Genomic DNA, 12063 nt, shown 5'->3' with positions numbered 1-12063 from the left:
AGACTATTCTTTTGGGAAGGACTGAGGTCCGGGTGCCCACGGCCACTGTCGACACTTGCCCATCTTGCTTTCCCAGATAACCCACTTGCCTTCGATTCTGGGGCAGCGGTTAGCTTCCCGTGCAGCCCCGTGAGCCGTACCTCGCTCGGCTTCTCCAAACCAGGAAAAGCACCGCGGTAATTGTCCCAGCCTGTTCCCCGCAGTTTACAGGGGCGCAGCTACCCATACGCCGTCGCCACAAAGGTTACCCACGAACCCGGACCAGGTAGTGTGTGGCGAACTAAGGCTTCCAATGCCCACCTGAATTCGGTCACCACAGAAGCTCCCAACTATCAGCCGGCCCTCCCCTTTGCTCACACGCCGCTCTAGCCGCGTACAAAGCGGGTAATCTCGCTGCTCGCGGCTTGACGTCATCGGCCTGCGCCGCAGCGCGGTGGCGGGCACGCGCAGCCGAGAAGATGTCTCCGACGCCGCCGCTCTTCAGTTTACCCGAAGCGCGGACGCGGTTTACCGTGAGTGTAAAGCGGGAGGGAGCGGCCTTGACCCAGCGCTACTCTTTACCCTCCTCTCGATGAAAGTACTGGAATTTTACCTTATGGTAAAGCGAAGACAGAGGTGTATACGCCGCAGCGTTGGCTCCCGGCCCCGTCTGGGGCTGGGAGGTGGGAAAAGCGCATTACCTGCCTTTTCCGCGCGTCCTCTGCTGTCCGTTTCCGCCATCCTGCCGGCTGGAGCCGGATCTCCGCGTTCTGGGCGCCCTGCATGAAGGGCTCATCCGTAGACGATCTCCCGTCTGGTTTAGCAACTCTGCAGCTCGCTTAGGGGGCAGGTGTCTCCAGAACTGGAAGGGAGTGGTTTTAGCCCAGAGAACCGGCTCCTGCTCCACCTCCTAACTGCCCGGTGATTGTTCCGGCTGCCTGTTCACCACACCTTTCACTCTCCATATCTTCTAAGAAATCGATTAAGAAATCCTAAGTGGGAAAAGGCAAACAGATCAGCTTGGGAAGAGTTGCCAGATATCATTTTATTCTTACACATTGGAGAACAGTAGTTTTAGCATCTGAGAACTAAACACCTTACAGAGCGTTTTCATGTTAGCTGTTTTATTATCCTTCGTAGATGACATGTAAGAACTAAACACCTTACAGAGCGTTTTCATGTTAGCCGTTTTATTATCCTTCGTAGATGACATGGAAACTGAGACACACACACACACACCCCCACACACACACACAAAGTTAAGTGATTTACTAAACTTTTTTCTGATTTTAAACCTCAGCATGAAGAATCTTGTTCTAAGTTGTTTGACTGTATTTGTCTTTAGCTTTTGCGCCAATATCTCGAGTCATGATTCAGCTACTAGGGTGGTTAACTATGCATACTAAATGTTTAACTAGTTATAGTGGTGCCAGAATGAAAATTCTGTGAAAGAAAATTGATTCTTTGTAGTAAGTAGTTTTTTATGTACGCGGGGTTTTTTGTTTTTTTCCAATACAGTGTGGGGTTTGTCTTTTATCGGATTATATCTTGTTTATGTTATCAGAATGATTTTCTTTCTCTGCATTTTGCTGTAATCTCTGGTGCTTTGAAATTCTGCTAAGAGTAATTGTTAGGAATATCTAAGATCATGTTAGTCCTGGAAGAGGCCATTTAATTAGAGATTATCGAGTACAGTGTTTCTCCAGCTTCCCTGTGTTGTGGGATCACCCGGGATCTTGTTAAACGTATATTCTCATTCAATAGGCTTACACTGGGGATCTAACAAGTTGCCAGGCAGTGCTGCTGCTGCTGGTAGTAAGGGTCTACAACAACCCCTTTGTTTAACTGGTGAGGAAAAGGTAGCATTAAGGGATTTGCCCAAGATGATAGGGCAGAGTCAGGAATGGACATTTCCATTATAAATCTAACTCCTGTGAGGTAATAAGATGACTTTTCAAGTGTACGTGAATTTTCACAGAATAAATGACTTTGCAATATTTTTGTCTTTCAATTGCGACTACTTTAAGATAACCGGCAGGTGGTATTTACTATGTGTGAGGGACTGTACTGAGCAAGCTACCTAGAGGAGGTAGTACTTGAGATGGGCCCTGAAAAATGGATAGAATTTGCATGAGCAGGTGGGAAGAACAACATGATTGTGTAAATACACTAGAATGAGCTTGATAGAAAATTATGAAAAATGGGTAAACCTTAGTGGAGAGTATGTGTTAGGGGGTAGTGGGAAATAAGATTGAATAGATTACGTGGAATAACCTTATCTAGACCTTGGGAAGAAGCTATGAAACTTTAAAACCAAAGCCTGTAAATTAGGAGCCATTTGGAGACTTTTTTAAAGAAAAAGCAGAATACTCTCATGAATGTAATATTTATAATAGGAGAGAAAACCTGGAATGAGAAAGCTTAGCTAGGAAGCTCTTGGCCAGGTTTAAAGTGATGAGTATGTATCAATAAGTGGCATTTGAATAAGAACTGCTGATAGAATGACTGATAGGTGATTTTTCCCGGTTATAAATATTTTTAAGTAAGAAATACTTATGAGTGATGTTTTTCAATAAATAATAAGCAAAAATTTTCTACTTATTTGCTATTTTTATTTTTCTAGAAGTCTACCAGAGAGGCCCTGAACAGCAAAAATATCAAGCCATTGTTGAATACCTTCAACCAGTTACCTGGCAGGTAAGACATTGATATCCGTGAATATGCTTGCTTGAATCTTTATACTTACCCTGAGCTGTTTGAAAAATGTAGCTGTCTTTTGTTTTTAATAGTGAAAATGAAAAAAAATGTACCCTTGACCAAGCTTTCAGAGGTGTTCTAGAAGAAGAAATTGTAAGTATGTTTTTTTTAATTTATCGTTATTGGCAAATTAATAAGTTCTGTTATTTTTTAAATTGCTTTTATTTGAATGAATATTTAAATATGATTATTTTTCCTAGAGTGAGCTTGCTACTTTTCAAAAGCTGACTTGATCATATTATAGGATTTATGTAATAATTAAGGATTTTTGACAGCACAGGTACAAAATCCTTTGAAGAGTTTGGTTTACTAAATGAAGAGAACTCTCTCCAAGTGAATAGTATAAGAAAAGTTCATTTTAAGTCTTCCTGAGCAAGAACTAGAATTTGTAGTTGAGCCCTCTTGCTTTGTTGTATAGACAGGGGCACATCCTATAGTGGCACAAAAGATCAAGTAGGGACGTTCAGCATGGGAAATTGGGATTCCATGCTCTCATTTTCTCATGGCATTCTTCTCATCAGCATCTAAAAAAAAATAACTAGAGCTTGTCTAACTTCAGTAGAGAAATTTAATCAAATGTGAAAAATCTGAATTTATTTACCATTAGTGGGGCACCTGAATGAAAGGAAAAGTTTCATCAGTTTATTCTTGTTTAGTAAAGGTTGAGTGCTGAGAAGCTAGAACTTTTTCTCATGGCCCTAATACAGTGTCCCTTTCTTTTGGACAATTCTGCATTAAAACTTATTTTTTCTTCTTCAGACCTAGTCACTTACTTATTGTGAGGAATTAGACAAGTTATTTTATTCTTCTGAGCCTCACTTTTGTTTGCAAGAAGGGAAATAACCATTCTTTCAAAATTGTTCTGTAGAGTGATGGTTAACGAACACTCAATAAATGCTGGTTTTTATGATGTTATTGAACCTAGACACTACCGCCCTTCTATTAAAACCCTCTCGTACATATTGATGCACCAGTACAATTCATTCCCCTGGCCCTGCCTTCGCCCTGTGCCATTGATTGATTTATGGCCTCAGCTCTTTTGTACATGATTAGCTTACGGCCTTAATCATGCTAATATAACCGTTTTACTTGGTATACTTCTACAATTAGTGACTATTACTTGGTATACTTCTACAATTAGTGACTATTATTATTTATTTTTTGTATTTTCATCTTTAAAGCAATTTTATCTTCTGTGAGAAATCATCTTTATCCCATATTTGTGATAATTAATTTAATGTCTGAGGGTATATTTTTATTGTTATCAGATTAGTTGGAACTCTGGCCCCTAAATTAAATTGTTTTCTCCTCTGTTGGTAGATAAATCATTCATCATGTGAAAACGTTTTAGCTATTATTTCTCTTGCTATTGGGGGAGTAACTGAAGGTACGTATGGTTTTGTTTTGCTTTCAAGTAATCTTGAACATGACATCCTTTATTTAAAACATTCTCCCCATAATTCTCCACTGATCTGATTTTGTTCATTTTTCAAATTCTGCCTTTTCCAAGAAGTCCCAATTAAATTAGCTCACATTTATTTCTCATTCCTAGTATGCAGCGCACATTTTAGCACTTTCTTTGTTTTCAAGTTGTTTTGTTCATCCTGTAAATATTTATTGAGCATCTACTATGTGCCTGGTACAAAGCTAGGACTTGACGATTCAGTGGTAAATAAAACATTTTCTGCTCATAAGGAGTTTAGTGGCTAATGGGGGAAACAGACTTGTAACTGTTTCACTGTGGTTTAATTACTGTGGTTGAAGTGACTGTAAACTTCAGAGTCTAAAGGAATCAGGAAGGTCTTAGGAAGCTGCAGTGAGCTGAGATATGAGGGATGATGAATTTGTCAAGCAGAAATAGACGGGAATAGCTATGTATAGGCCACCTTTAGCATGGGTAAAGAACTACGTGGAGCAGAGGAGTAAAAGGATGATGAAAATGGTGAGGAAAGAAGCAGGAGGGATAGGTTAGTGTCATTTGTAAAGGGCTTTGAATGCCATATTAAAGAGGAGCTATGGAAATAGAGTTGGGTTAAGGGAGACTGCTGGCAGGAAAACTAGGTAGGGGACTATTAAAATGGAACAGTGGCAGTGGGAGATAGCTCCAAGAGATTTTTAAAAAGACATAAGTACACAATGCCTACTTAACACATAGTAGAAGCTCATTAAATATTTGCAGAAAGAAGCAATGAAAATGTTCATTATAACTCTTCTTTAACCAATTTGGTTAAAATACTCATTTGATTAATTCAGATAATTTATGCAAAAGGTGCCTTTTAATCTGTAAAGCATTATTCACATATTATTTTGATACTTATTCCTACAAAAACTAGAACATAAAAGATAAAAGTGGTCTTCCAGTGTAGCAGCAAGCTATTTTGTGAACTTAAGCATAATTCAGAAATTCTGACTTCTCATGTTAAACTTTTATATAAGATGTTTATTCTTTCATTCATTAAGCATACTTAAATGAGTTGTGCAATGGACTGTTCCTTGCCAAACAGTATGCAGTGTCTGCTTACTTCATTGATTACCTTGATATGTTACTCCTATACACTGGTAATGTTTTTAACACTTGAAGTTGTACAAAGTCAATGTTTAGAACTTTATTTGAAAAAGGTGAGGGCTTATGAACTTAGTTAAATTGTAAGTAAACACTTTAATTTGATGGGGAAAATTCCTTCTTGAGAGAGATTATAGTATTGTTTATGTGACACGTTTTCAAATCGTCCATAACTATATTTTATTAAATTCAACTTAGCAGATATTTATTGAGCTTCTATTCAGTGTCAGACACTTTACTGGTTAAAATATACAAAAATGCCTGCCCTTAGAAAGCTGATAGTTTACATAACAAAGAAACAGGATATGATAAGTGCTATAATATATGTACAGTGTGCTTCAGAAGCATAGAAGCGGTGGCCTGCTCAAAGATATCAGGAGGTTTTTAGATGCACTGTGTGCTCTGTGCTTTAAAAGATTAAGTTAGGAACTTACCACGTGATAGGAGGAGGACTATTTAGGCAGAAAAAGCATTGTGAACAACCATGCAAATAGGAACATTGCAAGGTATTTAGTAACTTGGTATTTAGGAGAGAGTATATGTGGCTGAGGTTAAGGTGAAGCAAAGAGGATCATGTAGAGGTTGAGACACAGATTGTGAAAGTTGTGGGGGATCATGCTATAAACCAGCTCATTAGAATCACCAGTGAATCTCTATTTTTAAATGAAATTGCCAGGCTTTAGCTTAGTTTTAATCAGAATCTTTGAGAGTAGAATATAGATAATTTTCTTAAGTTCTGTAATTATCAAATGTGAGTTAGCTTAGGCCAGACTGTAGTGCAACTAATGGCAGGGAGTATGTCTTTCAAATCTCTTAGATGTCCAGGGCGTATAGTATCACAGAATCTGAGTCTTAAGGGACTTTAGAGGTCACCTGGTTCAGTCTCATCTCTGGCCTATCGTACCTTCCCTCTGTAACGTCCCTAGCAAGTGGTCATCCAGCCTATACACCCATTAATGGAGCTCACTATCTGATTTCTGTTAGATAGTTTTGATTATCAGATTGCCCTTGTATTGAGTTAAAATCTGCTGCCTTTTGTCACCCACTGGTTCTAGGCATTATCCCTCACATCACATTCCAGATATGATCTTAACAGTGCAGAGTAGAGCTGGCAACATTACTACCTTTTTTTGAATATACTGTATTAATGCAGTGTTTTGGGCTTACAATGCCCCCTAGATTTTTTTTTTTTAACGTACCATGCCTAACTTTACTTAAACTAGTCTTAGTATCACCTTAAAGTAGAAGGAAGAACAAGCAGAGAGATAAAAGTATTTTTAACTAGTCTAAATGTCTTTTTTCTTAAAATCTTTAATTTATTGCTTTATATTAATAACATTGAATTTAGGAATAAACAGCTTTTTATTATTCTTTCCCCTGAAACAGTACTGTTATTTTAAATGTTTAATAATAGTTGAAATCAGTATCAAACCTTTCGTTATATTTTCAGAGATCATCTTTTCAAGTCACAGACACAATTCAGCAACACTAGAGAACATTTGGAAAAGAGAAAAAAGGAAACAATACTAGTCATAATTCCTCTACTTTAAAAAACTACCATTTATTTTAGTATATGGTTTTAGTTTCTCTAGTCTTTTAAAAAAAATTTATTGTTGTTACTAATATACATACAGTTTTGAATCCTGCCTCTTTCACTTAACTTTATATAATAAACATTTTCCAAGTTATTATAGTCATAATCATCGTTTTTAATTGGCTGCATTATATTCTTTTGAATAGCTTAGTGGTGAAGAAAACAGACTGTGGAGCCAGACTACCTGGGTTCGTATCCCAGCTCTGCCACTTACTGGCTCTATGATCATGGGCGTTATTTAACTTCTCTGTGTCTCAGTTTTCCCATTCTTTAAACTGAAGATAGTATTATCTACCTCATAGGGTTATAAGGATTAAATGTATTAGCATATGTAAAACACTTAGTGTGCCTGACATATAGTAAATGCTCTAGAAGTGTTATCAAAAGTGATTATCATTATCATTATTACTGAGTGCGCATACCAAAACTTAAAAGTATGTCCTGTTTGGGGACTTTTAGGTTGCTACCATTTCTTGTCTTTTAAAGTCTTGTTAGGATTGACGAAGTGTACCTTTACAGTATTCTTCAGAATGATTTTGCATGGGCAATTTTACTGAACAGTATTTTAAACTTTTAAATTGGCTTGTGTTTCACCTGAAGGTATTTGTACTGCATCTACACCTTTTGTATTGTTGGGAGATGTTTTGGATTGTCTTCCTTTGGATCAGTGTGACACAATATTCACTTTTGTGGAAAAAAATGTTGCTACTTGGAAATCAGTAAGTTCTTCAGTTTCTTTTTCTACTAACATTATCTTTTTATTGATCTAAAATTGCAAGGGTAGGTTTTTGGCTTAAATTTCTGATATTGCTAATTGCCAAAACATTTGTTCTTGTGAACGAGTTACATATTCTGCTGTGGGCGGCAGGGCGGCGGGGGTTGGCAGTGGTAAGTAAGAATCATGTATGGAGAAAAAGTTGAAGTACAAATTTTGACTTAGTAACATTTTACTTGAAAATGCACACTTTCACATGTTTAAAACAGTGTAGTATCATGTTTTGTTATTTTACATATCAGAAAACTTTTATATTATTAAAAATATTATTTGCTTGAAAAAAGCGAAAGTGGCCTAGTAGACTCCCAGTGCATGTTACTATTCTTTAATATTTTACTTCCTGTGACTTATTATTGAAGGATGTACAACAACTTCTGAACTATAGTAATAATTTCTGTCTTAATTTCAGAATACATTCTATTCTGCTGGGAAAAATTATTTACTACGTATGTGCAATGGTAAGTAATTCATTGGTAAATGATTTTTTTTTTTTAAATATAAATATGGCCAGAAAAACAAGTGGTCGAATTAAATACAAGTAATAAAATTTTCTAAATAGATTTGTATCTTCATTTTTAAATAATAGTCTGATTTATTAAAACTGATCATTCACTTTAAACTGTTCCTGTTCTGGATGGAAACTTATCAAAAACCAGAAACAATTGGTAAAGCTTATCTTGCTTTTGCTAAACTTGTTTTATTCCTAATTTTGTAGGGGTTTTTCGTGGCATTAGTTTCTACCTCCATTTTAAGAACTACTGCTTTAGGAAGATACTCTTGGCAAACTGGTTAAGAAACTTGGGTATGGTTGTGATAAACAGAAAGATCTCCCTTCTGTGTAACCTTCATTTCCATATTATTAGATCTCCTTAGAAGATTATCCAAATCCCAGAATACAGTCTTCTGTGGACGAATTCAACTCTTTTTGGCCAGGCTTTTTCCTTTATCTGAGAAATCAGGTAAGCTTTTATACATTAAACAAATGCTTTACAGGAAAATCTTTTCCAGTTTTTAATGGCTTTGAATCTGTCATGATGACAACAAGAAAATGGTTATGAAGTTGAAAGATAGCATAGAAAATTGTCACTTTATTTTGTTTTACTAGTAAACAGTGATACTGGTCCTAGTGTATAACACAGGTAACCCTTAAATAAAGTTATGGTTCTTTCTTTAAGTTCAAAGCTTATTAATAATAATGTGCAGTTGAATCACACTAAAATATGTAGATTTGAACCATCATGTTTTTATTTCATTTCATAATGTATGCCTATTTTTCTGCTTCCATTTTCTCCCTCAGTCACTACTGTTTAGTCACATTTACTTCCCTTTATTTCTTTTACCATTTTTTAATTGTGAAATAATAACCCTCATATAGAAAAGTGCTTAAAATAAATGTATAGAATAATTATGAAGCAAACACTTGTGTAACCACTGTCCAGATCCAGAAATGTAACATTGCCAGTTCTCCAGGTCCCTCCACAATCTGTTCTAAATGCCAGGTTTTAATATCTCTTTGCCTCAGTCTTCTCTTCTTTAATATCAGGCTAATATACCACCTACTTCATATGTTGTAAAGGTTAAATGAATTAAAATATGTAAAGAGCTTACAACAGCCTACATGTGGGAAAGTCCTACAGTACATGTTAGCAGTGGTTTTTACGTGCTTTCTTTTTGTCATGCTAGATCTATGCTGGTTGTTTTTTTTTTTTTCTTATTTAATGTGGTCAGGATTAACCTAGTTTAACTAATATATTTACTACTTCTATTTCTGACCTAACTGTAATCATTTTTTCCTTTAGACTTTTCTTTAATGCAGATCTGTGTTTTGTCTGAAAATCTCTCCTTATTCTTGAGTGGTTTCAGTAGATATAAGATCCTAGGTTGGCACTAAATACAGGATTTCATTTTGTGGAAGATAATCATTACTTGGCTTTCTATCTTGCATTATTCTATAGACAAGTCAAATGTCAGTCTAACTCCTTTGAAAATAATCTAGATTTTTTTTCTCTATTTGCTCTTAAGATTTTTTTTCTTTCTTTCTTTTCTTTTTTTTTTCAGTTTTACTACGATGTACTCAGCCTGGATTTCTTTTGCTTTATCATGCTTTAGATTTGTGGATATCTTGAATCTGTGGATTGGGGTCCTTAATCCAGTTTGTAAAAGTTTTAGCCATTATCTCTTGAAATATTATATGCCTCTTTTTCTGGAACTCCAAGAAACATCCTTGTATCTTCTTACTTTGCTTCTTACACTTCCTATATTTTTCCTCTGTTTATCACATTCTGAATAATTTCTTCAGAACTGTTTCCCAATTCACTACTTCTCTCTTCAGCTATGAATAATCTGTTGCTAATCAAGTTCTTGATTTCAGTTGATGTATTTTTCATTTCTAGAAGGTCTTTTTAAAATCTGCTGTCACTTTTTAATTTCTTATTCTCTGCTCATAATTTTCAAACTTATATTTTAGTTTTTATCCAGCATTATTATTTTTACTTTTACTTTCTGTTTCTGATTATTTCAGTACTTTAGTCTTTGTGTATCTGTCTCTAGTGTCTCTTTCTACTGCTTCTCACTCAAGTTGTCTTATCTCTGTGTGTGTTGTTAGTGTTGGCTGTTATATTTAAGAAGATATTTAAAGAAATAATTTTGAGGTTTAGAATAGATATCTTTTTCCAGATAGAATTTTCATTACTTCTGCCACACACTTTTAGAAGGGGGCTACTACTCTTTAATCCAGCCCAGCTCAAGGCCTATGATTTCTTAGATCATCAAGAACACTTAGCACTGAACTGTGGTTTGGTTCATCCCTACCTGAGGATGTAGTCCTACAAGTTCTCAGCCTTTAAGATGATTGGGATAGAATTTATTAGATTCCCCACCTTCCTTGGGCCCAGAGATTTACTTTTATATCCTAGCTTCAGGAAGCTACTAACTTAGTTTTGCAACTGATTCTTCTTGTTTGGCAGATGTCCTCAAGACAAAAGTGGCTTTGAGTGCTAAATGATACATTGCTTATCTTCCTTTCCTTTTGGATTTTTGCCTGATATTCCTGACTATCTTGTCAACTTTGTTTTAAAGAAAACCATTTTTTTTAATTGCCCAGAACAGTGCTATGAATAAGGTTTTTGATCTGTAAATACTTATAGAATTAATGTAATTTATCCAAGTTTTTAGTTGTCTTTAGTGGGAAGGTTAATCTGAATTAATTGGCCTTCCATTACTGGAAACTTGCCCTTTTTTATTACTTTTTTTTAACAGCTTTATTGAGATGTGACTTCACATACCATACAATTCACCATTTAAAGTGTACAATTCATTGTTTTATAGTCTATTCATAGGGTTATGCCCATCACTACGGTCTAATTATAGAATATTTTCCTTCTAAAAGGAACCTGTATCCATTAACTGCCAGTCCCACTTACCTTCATACTTACCTTTCCCAAGCCCTAAGCAACCATTAATCTACTTATTAGTCTCTTGATTTTCCTATTCTGGACATTTGAAAAATGGAATAATACAATATGTGATCTTTGTGACTGGCTTTTTAAACAGCATAATATTTTCAAGGTTCATCTGCATTGTAGCATACATCACTCACTAATCCATTTCTTCTTATGGCCAAATAATATGCTCTGTATAGCTATACCACCTTTTGTTTATCCATTCATCAGTTGTTAGACATTTTGATGGTTTCCAATTTTTGGCTATTATGAATATTGCCCCTGTGAACATTTGTATACAGATTTTTGTATGGACGTATGTTTTCATTTCTCTTGGGCAAATACCTAGAGTGGAATTGCTGGGTCATATTTATATTCTTGAGGAACTACCAAACTGTTTTACCAAAGAGATTGTGCCATTTTACAATTCTTTCATCAATACACATGCGTTTCAGTTTCTCTGCATCTTTACTAACACTGTTGTCTGTCTTTTTTTTATATCCAATCTAGTGGATATAAAGTGGTATCTCACTGTGGTTTTGATTTTTATTTCCTAATGATTAAAGATGTTAAGCATAGGCTTCATGTGCTTACTGGTTATTTGTATGTCTTCCTTAAAAAATGTCAGTTCATATTCTTTGCTGGTTTTTAAAATTGGGTTGTCTTTTTATCAATTAGTTATATGAGTTCTTTTAATATCCTAGATACTAGACTCATATCGAATATATAATTTGCAGATATTTTCTCACATTCTGTGGATTACCTTTTCATTTTGTCAGTAGTATCATTTGTTGCACAAAAGTTTTACATTTTGATGAAGCTTTATATCTATTTTTTTCTTTTGTTGCTTTTGCTCGTGGAGTCGTATCTAAGAAACCATTGCCTTACCCAGAGGTCCCCAATCTTTTTGGCACCAGGGACCAGTGCTCCCATGAGAATCTAATGCCTGATGATC

General features: G+C 35.7%; 1 protein-coding gene across 2 annotated transcripts in view; it reads left to right on the top strand.

Moving 5' to 3' along the window:
• The first annotated feature begins 382 nt into the window (after nucleotides 1-382).
• Nucleotides 383-12063, top strand: part of THOC1 (THO complex 1) — a 45074-nt gene continuing 33393 nt past the window's right edge. Inside the window, exons 1-7 of one of the 2 annotated variants that reach the window (XM_011360465.2) lie at nucleotides 383-512; nucleotides 2603-2676; nucleotides 2769-2829; nucleotides 4057-4123; nucleotides 7494-7612; nucleotides 8078-8126; nucleotides 8532-8627. In XM_011360465.2, the coding sequence (XP_011358767.1) occupies nucleotides 459-512; nucleotides 2603-2676; nucleotides 2769-2829; nucleotides 4057-4123; nucleotides 7494-7612; nucleotides 8078-8126; nucleotides 8532-8627 (520 nt within the window). In that variant the 5' untranslated portion in view covers nucleotides 383-458. The remainder of the gene's footprint in view (nucleotides 513-2602; nucleotides 2677-2768; nucleotides 2830-4056; nucleotides 4124-7493; nucleotides 7613-8077; nucleotides 8127-8531; nucleotides 8628-12063) is intronic. The other variant, XM_023530833.1, reaches the window with a different exon arrangement.

Source organism: Pteropus vampyrus, unplaced genomic scaffold (genome assembly GCF_000151845.1).
Source record: "Pteropus vampyrus isolate Shadow unplaced genomic scaffold, Pvam_2.0 Scaffold55, whole genome shotgun sequence".
In the NCBI taxonomy this organism is placed as follows: domain Eukaryota; kingdom Metazoa; phylum Chordata; class Mammalia; order Chiroptera; family Pteropodidae; genus Pteropus; species Pteropus vampyrus.
Note: the sequence above shows the minus strand (reverse complement) of the source record. Positions and strands in the feature narration are given on the sequence as shown.